Source organism: Macaca thibetana, chromosome 11 (genome assembly GCF_024542745.1).
Source record: "Macaca thibetana thibetana isolate TM-01 chromosome 11, ASM2454274v1, whole genome shotgun sequence".
Lineage (NCBI taxonomy): Eukaryota > Metazoa > Chordata > Mammalia > Primates > Cercopithecidae > Macaca > Macaca thibetana.
Window position 1 is genome coordinate 104,721,969 of NC_065588.1, and position 24,420 is coordinate 104,746,388.

Consider the following 24,420-nt stretch of genomic DNA (forward strand, 5'->3'; position numbering starts at 1 on the left):
CCTGAGGTGGGCGGCAGTGCAGCACCTTCCAGGCAGCTCTTGAAGACTACTGTCATTGCAAGAGTCCAGGAGCCAGGTCTTCAGGCACCAGTAGCTTGGCCTGTTTTGTGAACTGCCATAACTTTGCATCCAGGACAGTGCCTGGAACACCGTGGATGCTCCATAAATGCTTGTTGACTGAGTGAATGACTGCTCTGACCTCCACGCTTGCATTTTCTTTTTTTTTTTTTTAATTATACTTTAAGTTCTAGGGGACATGTTCACAACATGCAGGTTTGTTACATATGTATACCAACACCCCATGTTCTCACTCATAGGTGGGAACTGAACAAAGAGAAGGAACACTTGGACACAGGATGGGGAACATCACACACGCCTGCATTTTCAGGTTTACACCAAATAGCGCTCTGAGGGTTCGCTCCAGCGGCTCCTCGTTCATCCCAAGAGACTCACATTCCACGTTCTCTAGTTCAGAGGGCCTGTTGTGGGGCCCGGCCAGGAGGCTCCTGTGGACTGCACTACCACGGTTCCCAGAGGCGCAGGCAGGCCTGTGGCATGGAGCAGGCTGTGCCGCTCACTTGTAGCCTGTAATTTCAGAGGCCTAGAGTGGCACCTGGGCCCTCTGCCCAGCCGGGAAGGGATTCAGAGACCTCACCCTGTGCCCGCCGTGCAATTAGCCCCTGGGGTCCCCGCCCTGGTGGGCAGCCATGGCTAGGGAGGCAGGGAGGGTGAGGGGAACATCCACCCCACCTCGGTCTCTGCCAGGGTCCTCCCCATCTGCTCCTGAGGCGGCCGCCCTGCCCACCACAGCCCCCAGCTCCAGCCCCTCGTGGGTGCAGGACCTCTTCTAATTACACAGCCCCAGTGGCCACTGGAGCCTGTCCTCTGGGCAAAAATAGGCCAAGCCTTTCATGTGGCAAGAGAGGCCTGGGCTGTGACCCCATTACAGCCCAGGCCTGGCCTTTGGAGGGACACCCGTGGAGTGGCCTCCCGCCTGGCACTCCAAGGAGGCAGAGTGGCCTTGTTTCTGAGGATGCTGGCAGAGTCCCGAGGTGGGGTGGGTTTTTCTCCCACCCTCTTTGCCTCCCTGGCCATGGCTGCCCAGCATGGTGGAGCTCTAGGTGTGTTGTGAAACTGCCTTGGGCCTCAGTTTCCCCCCCTGTAAACCAGACATTTTCACTTATTCCCCAACTTTGACTGAGCACCTGTGTGTGCCAGGAACTATGCTGGGCACAGAGAGACAGCAATGAAGGAGGCAGATGCTGCCACACCTTCACTTGGGCTATTCCCCTTGCCTGAAGCATCGTCCTCCACTGCCCCTTTGCCTGACCACTCCTACGTACCCTGTATCTATGTCATCACCACCTCCAGGAAGCCCTCCCTGAATGCCAGCCTCTGGAGAGGGAGACCAGCCGCCTCCTCTACACTCCTTTACCCTCTGGGCTCCTAGCTTTGAGCCCTGAGCACACTGGGCTGTAATGCCCTGTATACATGCATCTCTACATTGGGAGCTTCTCAAGGCCAGAATCCAGGCCTTTACTGTCACCGTATCTGTGTCACCCACACCTGGAATATAGTAGATGATCAATAAATGCCCTCCCACTAGCCAGTGCAACCTGCTCATGCTATATAGACAGGGAAACTGAGGCTCAAGGAGGACACAGGATTCATTGGGGATACACTGATATTATTTTGCTTATTTGTGGGTTGATTTAACCAATATTTACTGGGCAACTGCTCCACACCAGCTCCTGCATGGACACTGCAGGGCAGACAAGAGCAAGACAGATCAGACTCCGGCCTCAGAGAGCTCCAGGTAAGGGAGGCAGACAAGAAACAAATCAACCTGCAAAGAGGGAAGGTAACCCGACGCTGTGAAGTGCTGTCAGGGAGTAGCTGGGAAGCAGGTGGGACGGGTAACTGGGCAACTATTTTAGCCATTGTGCTCAAGGATGGCCTCAAGAGAGAGGTGTTTGAATGGACACCTGCAGAATCAGGAGAACCAGGCATGCAAGAGCAGGAGGAAAAGCTTCCAGGCCAAGGGGATGACAAGTACAAGGGCGGTGAGGCAGGAAAGGGCTTGGCATGAAACCTCCTCTGGGGAAATAAGACTGAGCACTGCTGATCCATTCTTACCAGGGGGCAGTTAGAGCTAGGAAATTGGGAGACTGACATTAGCTCCTGGCTCTGCCCCTCCCACACTGTAACCTGAGCCTCGGTTTACCTTCCTATCCCAGGAAGGGTCAGAGGAGGCGTCTGTAAGCTCTGAGGTTCTGTGATTCTCGGTAAATTTTCCACTTGTTTCAACAACCATCCCTCCTCCCACCCCCAGCAAATAACTGGATGCTCACCCACTGCTGGTGGGAGAGAAAAATGGCCCAGCCACTTTGGAAAAAATGGTTTGGCAGTTTTTATATAGTTAACCATCCACTTCTCATCTGACCCAGCAATCTGACTCCTAGGCATTATCCAAGAGAAATGAAAACACACATCCACATAAAGACACAAACACAAAAGACAAAAGTGTCCATGGCAGCTTTACGCATAATAGCAAAAAACTGGAAGCCGCCCAAATGTCCATCAACAGGAGAATGGATGCACAGACGGTGCCATACTTGCATGATGGAATACTACTCACCAGTGAACAGGAACAGGTGTGGACGAATGCCACAGACACGTGGAGCAAAAGAACTCAATCCAAAAGAACACACATGTCTCCATGAAGTTCTAGAACACAGGCAAAACTAATAGGCCAGGCAAGGTGGCTCATGCCTGTAATCCCAGCACTATGGGAGGCAGAGGCGGGGGAATTGCTTGAGTTCAGGAGTTTAAGACCAGCCTGAGCAACATAGTGAGACCTCTGTCACTACAAAAAAATTTAAAAGTAGCCAAGTGTGGTACTAATCACCTGTAGTCCCAGCTACTCAGGAGGCTGATGCAGGAGGATTGCTTGAGCCCAGGGGTCAAGGCTGCAGTGAGCTATGGTCACGCCACTGCACTCCAGCCTGGGCAACACAGCAAGAAAAGAAAACAAAACAAAACCAAGCTATGGAGTCAGAAATCAAAAGAGCAATTACCCTTGGGGAATACTGCCCAGGAGGGGCACAAGGATCCTTCTGTGGTGTACCTGTGTGAGATCTATACCTGGTTAGTGGTGGTTAGGTGGGTGGTTAGTGGTGGTTAGGTGGTTAGATGGGTGGTTAATGGTCATTAGGTGGGTGGTTAGGTGGTTAGGTGGGTGGTTAGTGGTCATTAGGTGGGTGGTCAGGTGGTTAAGATGGGTGTTTAGTGGTCATTAGGTGGGTGATTAAGTAGGTAGGTGGCTAGTGGTCATTAGTGGGTGGTTAGGTGGTTAGGTGGGTGGTTAGTAGTGGTCAGAGGTGGTTAGGTGGGCAGTTAGGTAGTTAGGTGGGTGGTTAGTGGTGGTTGGGTGGTTAGGTGACTAGGCAGGTGGCAGGGTGTTTAGGTGGGTGGTTAGTGGTGGTTAGGTGGACGGTTAGGTGGTTAGGTGGGCGGTTAGGTGGTTAGGTGGGCGGTTAGTGGTGGTTAGGTGATTAGGTGGGTGATTAGTGGTGGTTAGTGTTGGTTAGGTGGGTGGTTAGTGGTAGTTAGGTGGGTGGTTAGTGGTGGTTAGGTGGGTGGTTAGTGGTAGTTAGGTGGGTGGTTAGTTGTGGTTAGATGGGTGGTTAGTGGTGGTTAGGTGAATGCACACATGGAAAAATCAAGCTGTAGTCTTCAGATGTGTGCCCTTCATGTAGGTTATGACTCCCTTAAAAGGTTTTTTTAAAATAATAAAGCACCCTGCATCCCTTTCTTTCGGGGAGAGTGACCCCCCCGGCTGAAGGCCAGGGATCTCAGAGCTTCCGGTGGCTGCAGTGGCCTGGCCAGCTGCATACTCCATGTCAACATTTACATTCCCCAGGGCCTAGTGTAAGATGCGGCTTCATCAGCCCAGCATGGAAGCCAGATGGGCCCAGCAGGAATGTAAATGCTCGCCGCACTGCAGACCTGGCCTTGGTGCCCTGCTCTGCCAACTGTTCACTGGTGCCCTTGGGCCAGTCACTACCAGGAGCCCCACTGGCCGGCAGGAGAAGGAACAGAGGGGGTGCTTCTGAAGACGCTTTTCGGCCATGGTGGAAATAGGGGCCCTGTGTGTCTTTGAGTCCTTGAGCCGGAGAGGGGTTGGTGGAGAATCAGAAGCAGTGAAGGCTTGAAGCTGAAATTAAGGGGCCCTGAGCTACCCAAATTCTCAGGTAGGTCACCTCACATTTCTCCTGCTCTCCTCTACTTCCTTGCTTTACATAAAAACCATCTCTTCCCTCTTCCTCTCCCCTCTGCTCCCTCTTCCTCTTCCCTTCCTTTCTCTTCTCTCCCTTGCCCTCTTTCCCTTCTCTTCTCTTCCCTCCCTTCTCCTTCCTTCCCTCCTCCCATCCTCCCCCTCTTCCTCCCATCCTTCCCCTCCGTCCTCCCCTCCTCTTTCTCCCACTTCCTTTCTCTTCCTTTATTCCTCTCTCTTTCTCTCTCTCTCAGCAACTTATTAAGCACATACTATGCACCAGACACTTTCCAGGCAAAGAACAATACAGATTAAAAATCTCCATCCTAGCCGGGCGCGGTGGCTCACGCCTGTAATCCTAGCACTTTGGGTGGCGGAGGTGGGCAGATCACCTGAGGTCAGGAGTTCGAGACCAGCATGAGCAACATGGCAAAAACCCATCTCTACAAAATATACAAAAATTAACTGACCATGGTGGTACGCACCTGTACTCCCAGCTACTCGGGAGGCAAAGGTGGGAGGATCTCTTGAGCCCAGGAGGTCGAGTCTGCAGTGAGCTTTGAGCATGGGTGACCTAGCAAGATCCTGTCTCAAAAAAAAAAAAAAAAAAAAAAAAAGCCCTGTCCCAGCCAGGCACAGTGGCTCACACCTGTAATCCCAGCACTTTGTGAAACCAAGGCAGGAGGATCTCTTGAACCCAGGGGTCTGAGACCAGCCTGGACAACATGGCAAAACCCTGTGTCTACCAAGAAAAAAAAAAAAATTAGCCAGGTGTGGTGGTGAGCACCTGTAGTCCCAGCTACTTGTGTAGCTGAGGCTGAGTAGGGACGATCACTTGAGCCTGGGAGGCAGAGGTTACAGTGAGCTATGATTGTGCTACCCAATAGAGCAAGACCTTGTCTCAAAGAGAAAACAAACAAATGAAAAATCCAGGTCCCTGCAGAGGGACCCCACAGAAGGGGGCTGAGCGTTGAAAAGCTTGCTTCGTGAGGCCCCGAGGTCTGGAGGAGGTAGGAGTCAGTATGGAGGTAAACAGCAGGGGTGGGCGGCCTCCACACAAAGACCCTCAGGAGGCGGGCCAGCGAGCGGGGAGATGCCCAGAGGAGGAGCCCCAGCGGCGGGAAGGGCAGTGCTAAGGTCCTCAGGTGGGGGCGCCTACGTGTTCTGGGAGTGGAAGAGAGCCTGGTGTGGCTGGAACAGAGTGAGTTAGGGGAGAGTGGGAGAATGTGGGGCCTCTGCGGGCATTGGCAGGGGTTTTGGCTTTTTACTATGAGTGAAGAAGATCAACCGTGGGTCCCCGAGTGTGCAAAGCTTCACCACTCCCTTCCTCTCCTTGCATCAAGCCCCCTCGTCCCCATCTTCACTGCCCCCACCCCCATTCACACACATACACCCTCTGGGGACCCTGATCAAGAGAGAGCGCAGAGCCCCATCTCTGGGGAATGGAAGGAGCTCTGCAATAAGACCCCACGAAGGTGACCAGCCTGGCCAGCATAGTGAAACCCTGTCTCTACTAAAAATACAAAAGTTAGCTGGACGTGCTCGCTTGAACCCTGGAGGCGGAGGTTGCATTGAGCTGAGATTGGGCCACTGCACTCCAGTGTGGGTGACAGAGCAAGACTCTGTCTCAAAAAAAAAAAAAAAAAAGCCCATGCAGGCCATGCAGTACCCCAGGCCTCCCTCAGCTCCTTCCACACCTGACACCAGCTTCCAACCCAGCTGTGGCTAAAAGCTTGGCACCCAGGGGCTCCTGACCAGCCACCTCCTCCGGGCAGCTGCCACAAGTCAGCCTTCTGCCCCTGGGCCTAGGAACAGCCTCACAGAGAGGGTCTTCCACGACACCCAGACACACCCACCAGTGGGAAAGGGCCACATCGGGGGTGGCAGCATGGAGGTAAAACCATCAGGATGAGCCAAGACCACCTGCCCTTCAGGGACCTCTGAGTTCTGCTGCCTCTGAGCTGGATGACCTTGAGCTAAGTTACTCAGCCACTCTGACCCTCAGTTTCATCATCTGTTAAAATGGAGGTAATAACACCCACTTCTCTGGGTGCTTGTGAGAATTCAGTGAGCCCTTGGCAACTGGCACTTGATAAATATGCTAATAATAATAATAATAGCAACAGTAGTGACACCTGGACGAAGAGTCTTTTTTTTTTTTTTGAGTTGGAGTCTCGCTCTGTCACCCAGGCTGGAGAGCAGTGGCGCCATCTGGGCTCACTGCAACCTCCACCTCCCAGGTTCAAGAGATTCTCCTGCTTCAGCCTCCTTAGTAGCTGGGATTATAGGCGCCTGCCACCATGCCTGGCTAATTTTTGAATTTTTAGTAGAGATGGGGTTTTGCCATGTTGGCCAGGCTGGTCTGGAACTCCTGGCCTCAAGTGATCCGCCCGCCTTGGCCTCCCAAAGTGCTGGGATTACAGGCGTGAGCCACCGCGCCTGGCTGACAGAGAGCCTTTATCACGCCATCTGGGCAGCAGCTAACACAGAAGCCTGGTATACAGCAGGCACTCCACAAGGCTGCAGGGTGGAAAGTGACAAAGCAATCAGTCACCCAGCCCCTATCCTCGGGGGAATGTGCATGCAGACCCAGGGTTCGCCTCCCCACTTCAAACCCACAGCCCAGCTGGGGCTCAGGGGTGCATGAAGTCAACTGACCTCTCCAGGGCTGACTCCAGTCCTTGTGAATTGGACACACGTGGGTGCTGGCCAGGGGGGATGGGCCCCAACAGCTGGAAACATCTGCTTTGAATTGTCGGTTGGAAGCACTGGCCAGGCGGCCAAGGAATTTGTGAGCTAATTTTAGGCCACAAGACAGCTCTGCAGGGCGGGGTCTCACTCCCCAAACCACAGGCGCGGGGGCTGTGGGGGCTGTGGGGACACGGAGGCCTCCGTGGTACTCCTCGGATGGTCCACGCTGACCCGGCAGCCAGGAGCTCTCTCTCTCAGGATGAACGTTAACTGGCACTGACTGTGCCAGGCTGTCCACGCTCACTCCACGCTCCCAAATCCCTAGGAGTAGGAAAGATGCTTCTCCCCATTTCCTGGGTGAGGAAGGGAGGCTGCCAGAGGTTAGCAAGTTGCCCAAGGTCATGCAACTCCTAAGCAGTGGAGCCAGGATTCGAACCAGGGTCGCCTGACCCAAGCCTTAAACCTAAGGCCGCCCTGCTCTGCCCCTGCCGCTTAAATTTTGTCAGTCCCATTGTGTCACCTCAGCCCCCATGCCCTCCGCAAAGCCTCCCTTGCTAATCCCTTTATTCAGATGTTTCCTGATTCCCTGCCGTGTGCCAGGCGCCAGGCAGGGACAGGGAGAGAGTGGACATGAGGGACAGAGGCCCCACCCGCAGCAGTGCAAATCAATCTATCAACATCACTCTGACCATCACCAGTGCCTTGAAAGGAAAAGGGGGTGTCCTAGTGAATATCTGGGAGCAGGGCTGCAGGGTGGGTGTCTCTGAGAAGGTGACATCCAAGCTGAGGCCCAGAGGATGAGAAGATGCCAGCCGTGCAGACATCCGGGAACAGGGCCCTGGGCAGAAGAAACGGCAAGTGCAAAGGGCCTGAGGCAGCACTACCTGAAAAAGAGCAAGACACCTCATGGAACCGGCGCAGAGTGGGCGGCGACAGGAGCTTTTCTCCACCCATCCAAGCAAGATGACTGTCAACAGATGAGATGGCATCTGAGCTGAGCAGGAGTCAGGGCCCAGAAGCTTCTGCTGGTGGGATTGGACAATTCTGCTAGCCCACGCATTTGTTTGTATTCAGAGATTTGCGGAGGCACTGCTGAACCTCTCAGGAAAATCAGTTGAGGCCTGTCCCTCTTAGGGCCTTGGAGGTCAGGCAAAAAGCCAGATGACAGGAACTCCAGAAACAGCGACCTCAGGGGAGTAGTGGGCATCTCAGAACTGTTATGGCCACTGTTATGAGAACTCACGCTCACTCGGCCACCCTGGCAGGGTCCCTGTGCCTGTGAAAGGGGCTGTGCTTGTGCTGCTTTTGTGCTTAGCTCTCCCCGCCATGGGGCCCTTTCCTTTCTCGTTTTTTTCTCGGCAGGAGCAGCAATAAGGCTGTCCCGATGCACATCTCAGTGTGGCATTCTGGTTCTGCCAACCTTGGGTATAGGTGTGCCTGGTTCTGGGGGGCCTGTGCGTGTGCTAGAAAAGAGACAGCAATCACTGCAGCCTTCCAGCCACCAAGACATGTGCAATGACCATGTTCATGATGACACAGAAGTCCCTCTGGGTTTCCAGAAATCTTTGGGAAGGGGGTTCTGGGGATCCCACACTGCCGAAGAGGAAGCCGCAGAGCTGGGTTTCTCTACCACGGCACTTTCGGACTTCTGCGTTGTAGGGGGGCTGTCCTGTGCACTGTGGGACGTTGAGCAGCATCCCTGACCACCACCCACCAGATGCCCCCTGATTGTGACAACCAAACATGTCTCCAGACATTGCCAAATGTCCCCTAGGGGGCAAAATCATCCCCGGGTAAGAACCACTAGCTCAGAGCACTCCTGTTTGAGCATTAATAACTAGAGGATAATGCCCGGGGCCCCTAGATTTCCTAACACTTTGGGTTTCTTGCTGTCCATTTGGGAATATTAGAAAAACACAGAAAAGTTGAAAGAAGCAAATCAAGCTCACCCAAAATCCTACACTCAATGGCTAACTTCTCTTAATAATTTGGCATATTTCCTTCTGGTCATGTTTTCTTTATACTTGATAATCCTACTAGCCATGATTTATGGAGGACTTACCTTCTAGCCACGATTTATGGAGGACTTACCTTCTAGCCACGATTTATGGAGGACTTTTACCTTCTAGCCACGATTTATGGAGGACTTACCTTCTAGCCACGATTTATGGAGGACTTACCTTCTAGCCACGATTTATGGAGGACTTACCTTCTAGCCACGATTTATGGAGGACTTACCTTCTGCAAGGCATCCTGCTAAGTACTTTCCATGCTGGTCTCATTAAATCCCCCCAACACTCCTACAAGATGATACTATTGTTATCCCATTTCACAGATGAAAAAACTAAGGCTCAGAGTTCATTTAACATCACGTCATGGGCATTTTTCCACATTATCCTTCAAAAACATCATTTTCAATTGCTGAATAATGTTTGATCAATCAGACACCTGGGGCCGCCTTATTTTCTTTACTTCTTCCAAGTTGCTGGCATATTCCACAAACATTTCTGAGTCACCTACACTGGGCTAGGATCACACTAGAGGCTGAGGGCAAAGATGAGTCACAATTCCTTCCCACAAGCACACACCATTTTATGCCCAGGGACTGTGTGGGCGAGTGCACGAGTGAGGGGTCGAGAGACCTTGTGCCCCTAGATGCTCAGCAATCAGGTCTCCGTCCACTTCTACCCCCAGGGGGCGGTGCAGCATGATTACTGCAGAAGTCCTCAAGGCTAACCATGTTTGGACCCGAATTCACACAACGCACGATGCCTCAAACACAGGTTTGATCTTTTGTCGATTGTCTCTAGGGGCAGTTGGGCTACATCGGTGAAAGACATTAGAAAGAGTTGTTCACCAGTGGCTCATGCCTGTAATCCCAGCACTTTGGGAGGCCGAAGTGGGCAGATCACTTGAGGCCAGGAGTTCCAGACCAGGCTGGTCAACATGGCAAAACCCCATCTCTACTAAAAATACAAAACATTAGCTGGGTGTGGTGGCGCACACCTGTAATCCCAGCTACGCGGGAGGCTGGGGCAGGAGAATCGCTTGAACCCAGGAGGCGGAGGTTGCAGTGAGCTGAGATCATGCCACTACACGCCAGCCTGGGAGATAGAGTGCGACTCTGTCTCAAAAAAAAAAAAAAGGTTGTTCACACAGGAGCTGTTTGTCATTATCTGGCTTCTCTCCCAGTGGATATAAAACATATCCCGTCACGTGGGGTGCGAGAACATCTTTGCCATTACCAAGAGGGGTCACATTGGAGAAGGCTCGTGTCCTTTTCTGAGGAGTGCCACCTCTCCCCACGGCTGCAGGTCCTGCCTCTGGGCAGATGTAATCACAGTCCTGCCTCCAGGTTTTCCCTCTCTCCCGAGCTGCAGCCTCTTGCTGCCTGGTGGGAGGCCTCTCTCGGGTCAGTACCCATTACATCAACAGGGTTCATTCACCTGCACTCTGCAGGCCAGGCTGGAGTGTGGTAGTGCAATCATAGCTCACTGCAGCCTTGACCTACCAGGCTCGAGCAATCCTCCCACCTCAGCTTCCTGAGTAGCTGGGACTGCAGGTGTGCGCCACCATGCCAGGCTAATTACTTAATTTTTTGTAGAGATGGGGTCTCACTGTGTTGCCCAACCCAGGCTGGTCTCGAACTCCTGGCTCAAGTGATCCTCCTGCCTCAGCTTCCCAAAGTGTTGGAGTTACAGACGTGAGCCACGGTAACATACAATCTGGCCAGGCTGTATGTTATATTGTGTGATTCCGATGATAAGTTCTGGAAAAGACCAGTGGTTACCCTTGGTGGGGAGGGAATGATTTGGAGGGGCTTGCAGGGACCCTCTAATATGATAGAAACTTGTCTTATTTGGGGGGAGCCATTGATAGTCTCTGAGCAGGGGAACAGCCACAGAAGGTAAGGACAGTCACAGGGGACTTCCAGGAGGTGTGGCTTCCTTGGGCTTCCCTATCACCCAGTCCCTGGGAGGGGCAAGGACAGCAGCTGTGGAAGCTCCAAGGAGCATGCCCAAGGCCCTCTGCCCTCACACACGCCTTGGCAGACCTCGGGCTCACACAGCCTTGGGAATTCCCCCCACTTCTGCTTCTGGCTCCTTGAAGCTGTCCCTCCAGCATGGAACTAATACAGATAGCTCCCAGCTCATAGAAGGAGACATCGGGGCCTGAGAAGGCGGTGGCATGCCCGAGGCCTCATAGAGTGAGTCCAGGGGTGGTGGAAGGAGGCAGCCCCCTCTGCTCCCTCAGCAATCTTTGGCACCACCTCCTGCCCGGCACCCAGCTCTGTAGAGGCTTCGTGGATGGGCAGTGCCCAGCGACTGCCTCCCAGTGATCCCCTCTCCCAGCTGGGGATGCTGTGAGCACAGAGTGGCCTCCAGAGAGGAGCTCTGTGGCCGACAAGAAGTCATGCCAGGACCTGGCTTGGAGAATTGGAGATCTGGAGATTTGGGGACTTCTCCAACCCCTTCTCAAAGAGTCAGCCTTTGGTGACTGGTGGCCCCAGAAAGTCTTAGGAGTTTACTCCCCAGTCTGTGATTTTTCATGCTGTGTAGCCTTAGGCAAGTCACTGAACCTCTCTGGACCTCCTTTTGCTCATCCATAAAATGAGGTTAAAAATAAGACCTAACCTCACAGGGTAGCTCAACTTCTGCTATTGTCAAGGATAATTGTTTACAGTGCACCAGGCACTATGACCATCCCCTGTTACAGATGAGGACTGTGAGGCTCAGAGAGACAGATGGCAAAGACAGAAGCAGGCATCTGATTGACTTCTGTCTCCTTCCCAAGTCTTCTGGGAATGAAAAATCCCTGCCTCGTGTGACTCTTATCTGAGTGGGAAGGACAAATTAGCAGTGGCCGCTTGGTGGCATGAGCAGACACAGAGGTGCCCATTCTACACGTGGAAAGATTGAGGCCCCAGATGGAGGAGGAATGATGTGGAGTTACCTGTTGGCCAACGACGCTGGTCTCTGTGCCCAGGACTGGGGCAAAGACGGGGTGAAATACTGCCCCGCAGGAAGTAGGGCGATGGGGGATGAGCAAAGGAGGAACCCAGAGACATGGCTGGATCCAAATAGATCTCCAGGGCCTGGGGGAGCTGAGCCCCTAACAGTGGAGACAAAAGGCAGAGATGGCAGGAGGCGTGGGGCATGGGTGGGACGAGTGAGAGGGCCAGATTGCCCAGACAGGCAGATATATAGGTGAGTGGGCAGCAAGTGAGGAAGCTGGAAACTTCCCGTGGACTCGGGCAGTGGGGAGCCATTGATAGTCTCTGAGCAGTGGAACAGCCACAGAAGGTACGGACATTCACAGGGGACCTCAGGAGATGTGGCTTCCTTGGGCCTTCCCGTCACTCAGTCCCTGGGAGGGGCAGGGACAGCAACTGTGGAGCTCCAAGGAGCATGCCCCAGGCCCTCCGCCCTCACACACGCCTTGGCAGACCTCTGGGCTCACACAGCCTCGTGAATTCACCTGCTTGCCTGCTTGCTTATTGGTTTGCTTGCTTCTTAGGGTGTATTTTACACACAGTAAAAAGCACCAATTGTAAAAATGCAGTTCAGTGAGTTTTGGCAAATGCAGACACCCGTATGACAACCAACCAGACCAAAATAAAACATGTTTCCATCATACCAGAGGTTCCTGCAAGCCCCTCCTAATCATTTCCCAGCCCCAAGAGCAACCACTGATCTCTTCCAGAACTTCTTATCATTAGAATCACACAACATACAGCCCAGCCGGATTGTCTGTCACCGTGGCTCATGCCTGTAACCTCAACACTTTGGGCAGCCAAGGCAGGAGGATCAGTTGAGCCGGGAGTTTGAGACGAGCCTGGGTTAAGCAACATAGCAAGACTCCCATCTCTACAAAAAAAATAAGTAATTAGCCTGGCATGGTGGTGCACACCTGCAGTCTCAGCTACTCAGGAAGCTGAGGCAGGAGGATCGCTGGGGCTTGGTAGGTCAAGGCTGCAGTAAGCTATGATCACGCCACTGCTCTCCAGCCTGGGCAACAGAGTGGGACCCTGTCTCTAAAAAGAAAAAAAATACAGCCTTTTGTGTCTAGGTTCTTTCAGTCAGCATGGTGTCTTCGAGATTCGTCCATGCTGGCGTGTGAATCAGTGCCTCACTCCTGTTTATTCAGAATAATATTTCCTTGCATGGATGGACCACAGTTTATTTATCCATTCACCAGCTGATGGATATTTGGATTGTTTTCAGTTTGGGGATCTTACGAACAAAGCTGCTGTACACATTTGTACCAGACTTTGTATGAACATCTGTTTTCATTCTCTTGGGGAAATATCTAGGAGTGGGATTTCTGGTTTGGATGGGGAGTACATGGTGAGTACATGTCTAACTTTATAAGAAACTGCCCAACTGGTTTCCAAAGTGGCTGTATCATTTTGCATTCCCACCAGCAACATGTGAGTGTTCTAGCTTCTCCACATCCTCACCAGCACTGGGTGTTGTCAGTCTTTCTAATTCTAGTCCTGCTGGAGGGTGTGAAGTGGCATCTAACTGTGGCTTTAATTTGCATTTCCCTGATGGCTAATAACCTCAAGCATCTATTACAACAGCTTTCCTGGAACCTCCACCTGGAGGTTGAGCAGACCCTGAGACTCAACTTGGCTGAACCCCAGCTCAGGATGCTCCTCCCACCACCAGCCCTGTAACCTCCTTCTATGGCTTTCCCAGCCACCCCGTTGCACCCCCATCAGGACAGCTGCCCAAGTCAGAAACCTGAGATTTCAACCTCCTTCTTTCTCACTTCCATCAGCAACTCCTACCCTTCCTTCTTCCCAATTATCTCTCAATTCCACAATTTCTTTGCACCCTGCTCTAGTCCAGGTTCTCCTCATCCTCACACAGCCTCTTCCTCCTCCTGGCTCCTTCCAGCTGCCCCCACCTTGTCCGTTCCCCTGGGACAAACTCCTGTGCCCATGATATTGTTCCCACTGCCTGGAACTTTCTTCCCTCTATCCCTTCCCTCCCAAGTCAATAACTCTGTGTCCTTCAAGTTTCAACTATGATTTTCCTAACCCATGCTCCCTAGCTCTGGTCCCATTGCTCTCAGCATCTCTCCTCTGAGCTCAGGGCCCAGCCATAATCTGATCTTTTCCTGGGTGATTATTTAATCAATCTGTCCCCCTGCAGACCATGAGCCCCAAAGGGGTCTCAAACTCCTGGCCTCAAGTTATCTGCCCACCTTGGCCTTCCACAGTTCTGGGATGACAAGCCTGTCCTACTCACATGGCATCCCAGGGCCTCTCACAGTGCCTGGTACATTCCATAGTAATCGGTGGCTTGGCTGAGTGGCAAAGAGGGATGGGATCTGGGGAAAGAATTTGGGGAGCCCTTGCCAGATCTGCTGCTGGATGAAGCACCCCCAGGGTGGCAGCCCCAGCCTGTAAGAGACAAGGGATCTGGAACAAACCGAGCCCATCATCCCCCGCCCCCCATTTCCTGTCTACCCTCCTTCCTTCCCTGCTGGCAGAGCTGAGGTCAGCACAGCGTGGTTTCCTAACCGTGCAACCTGCCAGAGCAAGTGGTTCGGCTTTCTGAACCTCAGTTTCCCTGGCAAGAAAATGGAACAATCATTGCAACCACATTATGGGGTTGCGTCCTAAATGAGGTAATGCAGACAAACTGTTTGGCAAGGCACTAGGTATGCAGTAAGTGCTCAGTAAAGGCCAGCTACTTGCCCCCGGCCATCCCTCTTAGTCCTAGGCCCCAGCTCTGCTGTGTTGTGTTCTCTGCAATGAGAGGGCTGTGCCATACTCGGTTACCCTCCCAAGTAACAGCGCCTTCCCTCAGCAGCCAGGAGCCACAAAGGGTGACTAATGGGGGACTTCCAGGAGCCAGGGCAGGTCAGCAGGGCTGAGGCTTTGGGGCGTGGGATTCCCCCAGAACCCCGCTGTGATCTCGAGGACAGCATGACACAGTGGTAAGATCCTGGCTTTCAGGCCTGGGTTCCAATCTCAAATCCTCTTCATGACCTGGGGCGGGTGACTTCACCTAGCTCTCAGCCTCAGTTTCATCTTCTGTAAAATGGGGAGAATACTAGAACCTTCTGTGAGAGCTGTTTGAGGGGATTCACAGGGATACTGCAGCTGTGTGTGTGTTAAGGATGTGTTTGCTGAATGGATGAGTGGGGTGATTCAGGCTGGCAGTCCTCAAGGGCATGGGAGGCCCAGGCAGGAGGGGAGGGCACAGGGCTGTGCAGGAGCCAGACTACATCTGCTCGTGAGAGCTAATCAGCAAAATTTTCAGAATTTTGTGTCAGTTGTTTAATAAACTAAATTCTATTATATTAAAAGCCAAGGTCATCAATACTCAAAACTCACTAATTCCTAATAATTGTACTACATTATTCGATGATCGATGCTCTTGTTACTAACATTTATCGTATCATCGACTATATAATGGTTGGTAGCTCAAAATCGGCTGTGGGAGTATTTTCGTGGAAGACATTGGCAAACGCTACACATCAGGCCTTTTTCTCATTGGAAGCCAGTTGTTAAACACTTACCAGCACGCCACCGGCTCTGGGGCTCCTTCCTGGCTGAATGATCGCCAAGTCTGGACCAAGGGAAACGCAGGCTTCCGCCTGCTCTAAGAGCTGGCGGCGGGCGCCCCCTGGTGGCCGCTTCAAGCACCCAGCTTCGCCCACCCTGAATGAAATCCCACACCTTGGAGAGAAAGAAAACTGTAAAGGGAAGGTAGCCCTCTTCCAATGCAAATGGAAAGCTGTGGTTACACAGCATCCTCAGGAGCTGTCAGGGAATAGGGGGAAGCTCCCAGGAAGACGAGGTGACAAGATCCCTGGGGAACAACTCAGAGGTCCCCATGTCCTTCAACCTGAGTCCACAACCCCCTGCTGTGGAGCCTTCAGCTCCTCTTCTCTGATTTTTCTGATCCCTCCCAAAGGGGAGGTAGACTCAGTCTCTCCTGACCCGTCAGCCTGGCGACCCCGGGTGTTAACTGACCCAGCCCACGGCAGACACTCCCACCCTCTTCCATCAGCGCCCCCAGGACACTTTGAACACACCTGCCTGAGTGTATCAGATTTGATCCTTCTAGTTCAGGGGAGGAGATAGAAACTGCATTTCCAACATGTGTGGGCCCTCTCCCCACTCCTCCCCAATGCTGTCCCGTGGCCCCTCCCCCTGAGAGCTCTTTCCTGCCTTGCCTTTGTCTCTTCATCCAATCGCTCTCTCCCAAGCCGCAGTCAACCCCTGCCAGCCTCAACCTTCTCTGTGAACTTCCCTTTTCCAGGCTAACCTTGGGGGCAAGGAAAGAAGTCCTTCACTTCCCAGGAATAGGCCATTGAAGGTATTTTTTTTCTTTTTTCTTTTTCCTTTTACTTTTTCTTTTTCTTTTTTTTTTTTTTTTTTTTTTGAGACAGCTTTTCACTGCTGTTGCTGCGAAGGCTGGAGTGCAATGGCATGATCTCGGCTCATGCAACCTCCACCTCCCAGGCTCAAGTGATTCTCCCATCTCAGCCTCCTGAGTAGCTGGGACTACAGGCGCACATCCCTGCACCTGGCTAATTTTTGTATTTTTTTTGTAGAGACAGGGTTTCACCATGCTGCCCAGGCTGGTCTCAAACTCCTGAGCTCAAGCCGTCCTCCTGCCTTGGCCTCCCAAAGTGCTGGGATTACAGGTGTGAACCACCACACCCGGACGGAGGTATTTTTCAAGAAGAAAAATAAAGATTATCCCCTGAGATGACTTTTATTCCTGTCCTAGAAGGTAGAACAGAGTCTGTTTTAAGCAGTAGCTTCTTTCTGTATATATGGAAATGACCGGAAGGTATTTCTTTGGGAGCAGAAGACCAAGAACTCTCCAAATCCTAGTTTTCTAATCTGACTGAAACTGCCTTTGCAAAAATTATAACTGAGGAAATTATGACAGTGAAAGGACCAGACCTAACAGACTCCATCTTGCTTCTAACCGTTAAGCTGTCCTTGTTCATTCCTTCCCAAAGTTAGGCTGAACTAACTTTGGGAAAGAATTCAGTTCATGTTTTGACTCTGAAACAAAATTAATAATATCCTTTCCCCCTGAAAAGACCCCCTTCTTGCCTGGGGACCAGTCTGCCTTTGCAGGACTAACACATTAGCTACAAGATTAGAAATTATGGTTTAGGGGTCATGCAGCCTCTGGCTCCAAGAGTCTAAGCCTCCCCAAATTGCTCCTGGGGATAACATCAGTATTGTAAAACCTAAGATCACTGCTTGAGATATTTTGCAGACCCTGCACTGGATGGATCAGTTGACACCACCTAGACTGGTATTCTGGCTCAACCAGTTCCGCCGTCGCACCCAGGAACAGAAGACATTAAGAAAATCTCACTGCGACCCCTATGATTCTATCTTCAACCTGACCAATCAGCACACCCCACTTCCCAAGCCCTTGCCCACCAAATTGTCTTTAAAAACTCTGATCCCCGAATGCTTGGGTAGATTGATTTGAGTAATAAGAAAACTCCCGCGCCGGGCGCGGTGGCTCAAGCCTGTAATCCCAGCACTTTGGGAGGCCGAGACGGGCGGATCACGAGGTCAGGAGATCGAGACCATCCTGGCTAACACAGTGAAACCCCGTCTCTACTAAAAAATACAAAAAAAAAACTAGCCGGGCGAGGTGGCGGGCGCCTGTAGTCCCAGCTACTCAGGAGGCTGAGGCAGGAGAATGGCGTGAACCCGGGAGGCGGAGCTTGCAGTGAGCCGAGATCCGGCCACTGCACTCCAGCCTGGGCGACAGAGCGAGACTCTGTCTCAAAAACAAAAACAAAAACAAAACAAAAAAAAACTCCCTTCTCCTGTACAGCCTGCTCTGCGTGAATTACTCTGTCTGCATTGCAATTCCCCTGTCTTGACAAATCGGCTCTGACTAGGCAGCAGGCAAGGTGAATCCCTGACCCTCACAAGGTAGTGTGTGTTTTAAATGGGGTAATGCAAGTGTTGCTTAAATAGCAGGGCCAACCTGGTTTACCGGGGCTGAGTTTCACAGAATGTAGGACTTTCAGTGCTAAAATCAAGAAATTCCCGGGCAAACTGGGACGACTGGTCACCCTATGCTTAAAATCAGATGTCGGCAAACTGACAGAGCCGAAATGAGCTTGCCGCCCATTTGTAAATAAAGCTTTATTAGAACACAACCATGCACATTCATTTATGGACATATTGTCAGTGGCTGCTTTTGTGCTATAAGGACAGAGTTGAGTTGTTGCAACAGAGGCTACGGTGTTGCAATAGCTAAAGCCTACAATATTCACCGTCTGGTCCTTTAAGAAAACGTTTGTCAGCTTGAACTTTTCCATTTGACAGCAAGTCAGTGCTTCTGTGAGTTGTACAAAAGGTTGCAGGCTGCATCTAGGCTTACCAATAAGCTACTGGCTGTTAATGGGAGACAGGGCCTGAGTGAAAAGGAGAGGTCAGGGTGAGCTTCTGGAGAGTGGGAAGGATTCTGTGCTTGGCCAAGCTGTAATCAGTCAGGACCCCGAGTCCTCTCCTAAGCCCATCTGTGCACTTCCTTGTAAAATCCAGTTCTGGGCCAGGCGCAGCGGCTCACACCTGTAATCCCAGCACTTTGGGAGGCCGAGGCGGGTGGATCACCTGAGGTCAGGAGTTCGAGACCAGCCTGACTAACATGGAGAAACACCATCTCTACTAAAAATACAAAATTAGCTGGGCATGGTGGCGCATGCCTGTAATCCCAGCTACTCAGGAGGCTGAGGCAGGAGAATCGCTTGAACTCAGGAGGCGGAGGTTGCGGTGAGCCAGATTGCACCATTGCACTCCACCCTGGGCAACAAGAGCGAAACTCCATCTTAAAATAAATAAATAAGTGAATAAAATCCAGTTCTAGCAAGAACTCTGCTAAGTCAGCTTAGTAACAACCCTTCCCTCACCACTCCATATCTGATCACTTCCTATATCTGATCACGTTCCTCATCTGCCACCATCCCCCAGGTGATGGCTGAGCACCCTGGCCTGCCTCCAGTATGAATCCTGTTAGGTCAGTGTAGAAAATGACCGAGAACCCATCCCCAACAGTCAGTTTAGCCAGAATTCCCCTTCCCCTGATGTTTCCTCTGGGTAATTTTCCAACCGCAGATGTCCAACCCTGCTCCTGGCTATCAGTTCCCACTTGTACTCATAGTTGAGCCCAAATGCCCCCACTGCAAAATCCCATAGCTGCAGCCCCTGCAGTGATCGAGAGAGTCCCCCTCACCTTAAACAAAGTCTTCCTTACCATGCTTTAACAAATGTCATTGAATTTTTTTTTTTTTTTTTTTTTTTTTTTTTTTTGAGTCTTACTCTGTCACCCAGGCTGGAGTGCAGTAGCGTGATTTCAGCTCACTGCAACCTCTGCCTCCCAGGTTCAAGCAATTCTCCTGCCCCAGCCTCCCGAGTAGCTGGGACTATAGGCACGTGCCACCACACCCCACTTATCTTTGTATTTTTAGTAGAGACAGAGTTTCACCATGTTGGCCAGGCTGGTCTTGAACTCCTGACCTCGGGTGATGTACCCACCTTGGCCTCCCAAAGTGCTGGGATTACAGGCGTGAGCCCCTGCTCCCAGCCCCTTTTTTTTCTCTTTAACAGGAGGATAGATTGATGTTTAGATGGATATTGGTCTGAGGTTTGGTGGGGACCAAACTCTGTGGGCCAAAACTGGGTAATGGAGGAAGTGGAATAAAGTGGTCACTGGTGGGGAAAGGGCAGCCTCCCTTTGGCCCCCAACAGCCTGAACTTTTCCCGGCCACCCAAGGATGTACAAGACCCCCCGTCGTCCAAGAGGCAAAACTGAAGTCAACCTAACAGCCCATTAAAGAGGCTTCCTGGGGGGCCAGGGGCTGAGGGTGGACAGCTGAGGACCAGCCCCCACCCTGCACTGAGGGATAGAGAATTCCGGGAAGGCTGCCTGAAGGAGACAGCCTTGATACCTTGAAGGATTCAGCTATGGTTTGTCCGTCACACATTTATTGCCAGCACTGTGCCTGTAGTTGGGATACTGCAGTGAACAAGACAGAGCCCACCCTGGAAAGTGGCCACAGGGGAAGGCAAGAGAGGACGGCTGGGGGGTTACTTGTCACTAGAGGGAAGCTTCTCGGTCCACACAGTCCCAAAGAAGGGTCTGCCCTTGGGCCCACAAAACCCATCCCAGCCCTCACAGGCTGAGCCTCACTCTGGGTTTTCCCAGAGAGGTGCCCCAGAAGACCCAAGCTGCCCCGAGTCAGAGGAGCAGCAGGAAACAGCCTCAGGAATCTGTCACTCTTCAGTACTCCTCCCTTAGAATGTCCACTTCCTGTTTGGTGACCATGGCAACCAGAAGACAACGGCGGTGCGTGTGGGGTGGGGGAACTCCGTCTTCCTTGGGTATGTGGGGAGGAGACTCCAGTGACCAGGAGAAGCGGGGAGAGCCATGGGAGACGTTAGAGGGACCCAGATAAGATGGGGGACAGGAAAAAGGAGAGAATCTCTCTCAAGTAAATGGCCTCCTTCCCTGGACCTCGGCTGAAATGTGGCTGGAATGTGACCAGGCTTCATTCGAGGAGGGAGGAAAGAGGTGGCTCCACTTGCCAGTCTGCTTGGCCCCAGGCTGCTTTTGTCCTGTTTGGGTGGCCAGGGTTCCTTCCCTGAAGATCCCCATCCCCAGGGGTCTCCGAGGAAGCCCAGAGCTGTGGAATGCGGTCTGGGCACTCAGGGGAGGCCCAGGAGAGACCGTGGAGGCTGGGGTATTGCCAAAACAGATGGCAGAGGGAGCTAAGGGAGGAAGCTGTGCAGGGTGAGGTCATCCCCGTCACGGTCCTCCCCGGGCTCTGGCGTCAGGCCCTGGCTCTTGGCCTTGGGCAGGCCCCCATTGGCTAAGGCGGAGGGCCCCTCACCCCCATCAGGCAACAGGGACGAGATGCAGACCATCTCGGTGGGGGAGTAATTACGCACGGGGTACATGTGGCCCTTGCGGGAGAGGCGGACTGCCAGCACCACAGTGCACACGAGGAAGATAGTGGCCACCAGTGCCAAGATTAGGATGCCCAGCAGGCACTGCTTCACAGAGATGTGGTCTGGGGACCCCACTGGGTGGTTGATGGACAAATTGCTGGCTGCCATGGGAATGCCCTTGTGAGTAACAGAGGACACAGAAAAGGGTATGAACAGACCCTTTTTGGTAGTAGGTTCCATGGACAGGGCCTCTGTGGCATTGGGTTCTGTGGACAGGGCCTCCATGGCATTGGATTCTGTGGACAGGGCCTCTGTGGCTGCCAGTGGAGTGGTCTGTGCCTCTGTGGTTGCCGGAGGAGTGGTCTGTGCCTCTGTGGAGGCTGGTGCAGTGGTCTGTGCCTCTGTGGCTATGGGTTGAGTGGTCTGTACCTCCGTGGCTGCTGGTGGAGTGGTCTGTGCCTCTGTGGCTGCCGGTGGAGCACTCTGTGTCTCCATGGCTGCTGGTGGAGTGGTCTGTGCCTCTGTGGCTGCCAGTGGAGTGGTCTGTGCCTCTGTGGCCACCAGTTGAGTTGTCAGTGCCTCTGTGGCTGCCAGTGGAGTGGTCTGTGCCTCCGTGGCCGCTGGTTGAGTGGTCTGTGCCTCCGTGGCCGCTGGTTGAGTGGTCTGTGCCTCCGTGGCTGCTGGGTGAGTGGTCTGTACCTCCATAGCTGCTGAATCCATGGACACGGTCCCCATGTTGGCCAGCTCCATGGTCAGCTCTGTGACTGACCCTCCTGTATCCAGGCCAGTAGAATGCCTTGCAGCAGGCTCCACAGTGGTAGACTCAGGGTTTCCAGGCCCAGTCAGAGAAGTGGTGTTGGTGCTGTTGCTCAGTATTTCTGGAGGCTCCGTTTCTGGCAAGAAATCATAATCCAGGTACTCATATTCGGTGGCCTGTCTCCGGTTCCGGGCAAGCAGGGGACCCAAGGCTTTCTTGGCTTCATCTGCCCTGGTGTCCCATAGCTGCAAGCTGCTGCCAGGGCCCAGTAGGATCAGCAGCAGGAGGAGTTGCAGAGGCATGACACCTGGGGGGAGACAACGGGTGGTGGGACATCAAGACAGCTTCACCCTTGGGCTTAGCAAGCATCCTAGACCACCACCCTCTACTGCCACAGCTGGAAGCATGTCTGGTCTGGAGCAGGGGCTGGGGATTTAGGCATCCCTGACATGCCTGGGATGGAGAAGACCCTCAGCCAGTAGCAGTTGTTATTATTACTAATCAACATGAATAAAGCCATCCAGGAGGGCCCTCTAACTTCTAGATGTGCATAGAAATTGATTTGCCTCCCTCTCCATTTTGGTTAAGCCACTTTATTTGTGGACAAGACAATCCATTGGAGTGTAGAAATAATTAGTGCTTTGCTTCTAATTCTATTAACTTTTCATGTCACTCCTTTTTTTTTTTTTTTTTTTTTTTTTTTTTTGAGATGGAGTCTTGCTCTGTCACCCAGGCTGGAGTACAGTTGCGCTATCTCAGCTCATTGCAACCTCTGCTTCCCGGGTTCAAGTGATTCTCCTGCCTCAGCCTCCTGAGAAGCTGGGATTGCAGGCATGCACCACCACGCTCAGCTAATTTTTGTATTTTTAGTAGAGATGGGGTTTCACCATGTTGGCCAGGCTGGTCTCGAACTCCTGGCTTCAAGTTATCCACCCACCTTGGCCTTCCACAGTTCTGGGATTACCGGCATGAGCCACTGTGCCCGGCCTCATGTCACTCCTTCTTAATTTCAAGTATTGTATTATTTATAATGTATCATAAGAGTAAAGTAGTACCTGCATAGAATTCATAAATAGATTAATTGCCCGCTTATGAAGTCCATAAGCAGAAGAGTTTGGAAACCACAGACCTCCCAGATACAGCTGCTTATTGGACCTTTGAGGCCTCTTGGAGTCTGATTCTTCCTGCTGCCCCCTCTCCCTGCCCACTGCCACGCCACCTCTACATGTCTCTCTTCCTCCTTCTTCTATCTTGCTTCCACCCTCCCATAGCCCTTGCCAGTCCTCAGAGTCTCAGTTTGTCTCATTCCTTCTCAATATCTTGGCTTGGTCCCATTTGCTTTGGTGTTGTTCTCATCTACACAATGCACAACAGGGATGACGGTGCCTACTTCATAGCCTATTGTGAGGATAAAATGAAGGGATGCATGCAAGACCCTTAGCACTTTGTTTGCATGATAACCTCTCAGCAAAGGTTGGCTGATTTTGTTCTTTCAGTCAACCTGCACTGTAAGTCTTCAAGGGCCCAGAGCCATTCAATTACACTCTCCATGGCCAGGAGAAAACTCAAATCTTTTCAGAACAGCCCTGCTCTCAGGGAGCTTATGGTCACTGAGTGTGCCTGTGGGTAAGACCACTGTCTATTCAGAGACTCTACATTGTCCTCCCGACTAGGTAGCCAGAAAAGACAGCGCCTCTCATTTGGCCATCTCATTGACCTTTCTTCTTGGCATTGTGAACACCTGTGCTTTCTTGTTTGCTCTCTCTCCCCTCATGCTCTCCTTGGCACTGGCTGGTGTTTACAGAATTCAAAATTCTGTGCTGAGAATCCTATGGTGAGTGACAGCCACTTTCTGGGGCAGGATTCAGATATTCCTGCATTCCCTGGACATAACGCCCTTCAGCAGCACACAACCCTTAGAATAGTGTCTGATGCAGAGTGGGCATTCAAGAATGGCACCTGGACAATTTCCAGTCTCTTCCCTTGTACTTCATTCACATGATCTGGAGGAAGGAGCAGTTGCTCATCATTCCTCAGGTGACTATAACTCACTCACGGGCTCCTCACCTTCCAGGTTCAATCTGATCTCTTTCACATGCTAGTTAGAATTATGTTGGTTTCTTTTTTTTTTTTTTTTTTTTTTTTGAGACAGAGTCTCGCTCTGTTGCCCAGGATGGAGTGCAGTGGCATGATCTCGGTTCACTGCAACCTCCACCTCCTGGGTTCAAGCAATTCTCCTTCCTCAGCCTCCCAAGTAGCTGGGACTACAGGTGCACACAACTATGCCTAGCTAATTTTTGTATTTTTAGTAGAGACAGGGTTTCGCCATGTTGGCCAGGCTGGTCTCAAACTCCTGACCTCAAGCGATCTGCCCGCCTCGGCCTCCCAAAGTGCTGGGATTACAGGGCGTGAGCCACCACACCAGGCCTATGTTGGTTTCAAATATGCAAATCTGATCACATCTTAAACTAATTTATTTCCATTTATTTATTGACTTATTTGTTTTAGAGACAGAGCCTCACTTTGTTGCCCAGTCTGGAGTGCAGTAATGCAATTATAGCTCACCGCAGCCTCGACCTCCTGGGCTCAAGTGATCTCACCTCAGCCTCCAGAGTAGTAGGGACTACATGCACATGCCGCCATATCCAGCTAATTTTTAATTTTTTTTGTAGAGACGGGGTCTTGCTATGTTGTCCAGACTGGTCTCAAACTCCTGGCCTCAAGCAATCCTCCTGCCTC

The 24,420-nt window shown here is 52.0% G+C and overlaps 2 protein-coding genes across 8 annotated transcripts in view; both read right to left on the reverse strand.

Moving 5' to 3' along the window:
* Positions 1–24,420, reverse strand: part of SART3 (spliceosome associated factor 3, U4/U6 recycling protein) — a 382,087-nt gene that overhangs the window by 85,032 nt on the left and 272,635 nt on the right. The gene's annotated exons all lie outside the window — the stretch shown is intronic.
* SELPLG (selectin P ligand) overlaps positions 19,944–24,420 on the reverse strand; it is a 304,877-nt gene continuing 300,400 nt past the window's right edge. For 2 of the 7 annotated variants that reach the window (XM_050749809.1, XM_050749808.1), the window contains exon 3: positions 19,944–21,988. In XM_050749809.1, coding sequence (XP_050605766.1) covers positions 20,745–21,983 — 1,239 coding nt within the window. In that variant the 5' untranslated portion in view covers positions 21,984–21,988 and the 3' untranslated portion in view covers positions 19,944–20,744. The remainder of the gene's footprint in view (positions 21,989–24,420) is intronic. The other 5 variants (XM_050749813.1, XM_050749814.1, XM_050749815.1 and 2 more) reach the window with 5 other exon arrangements.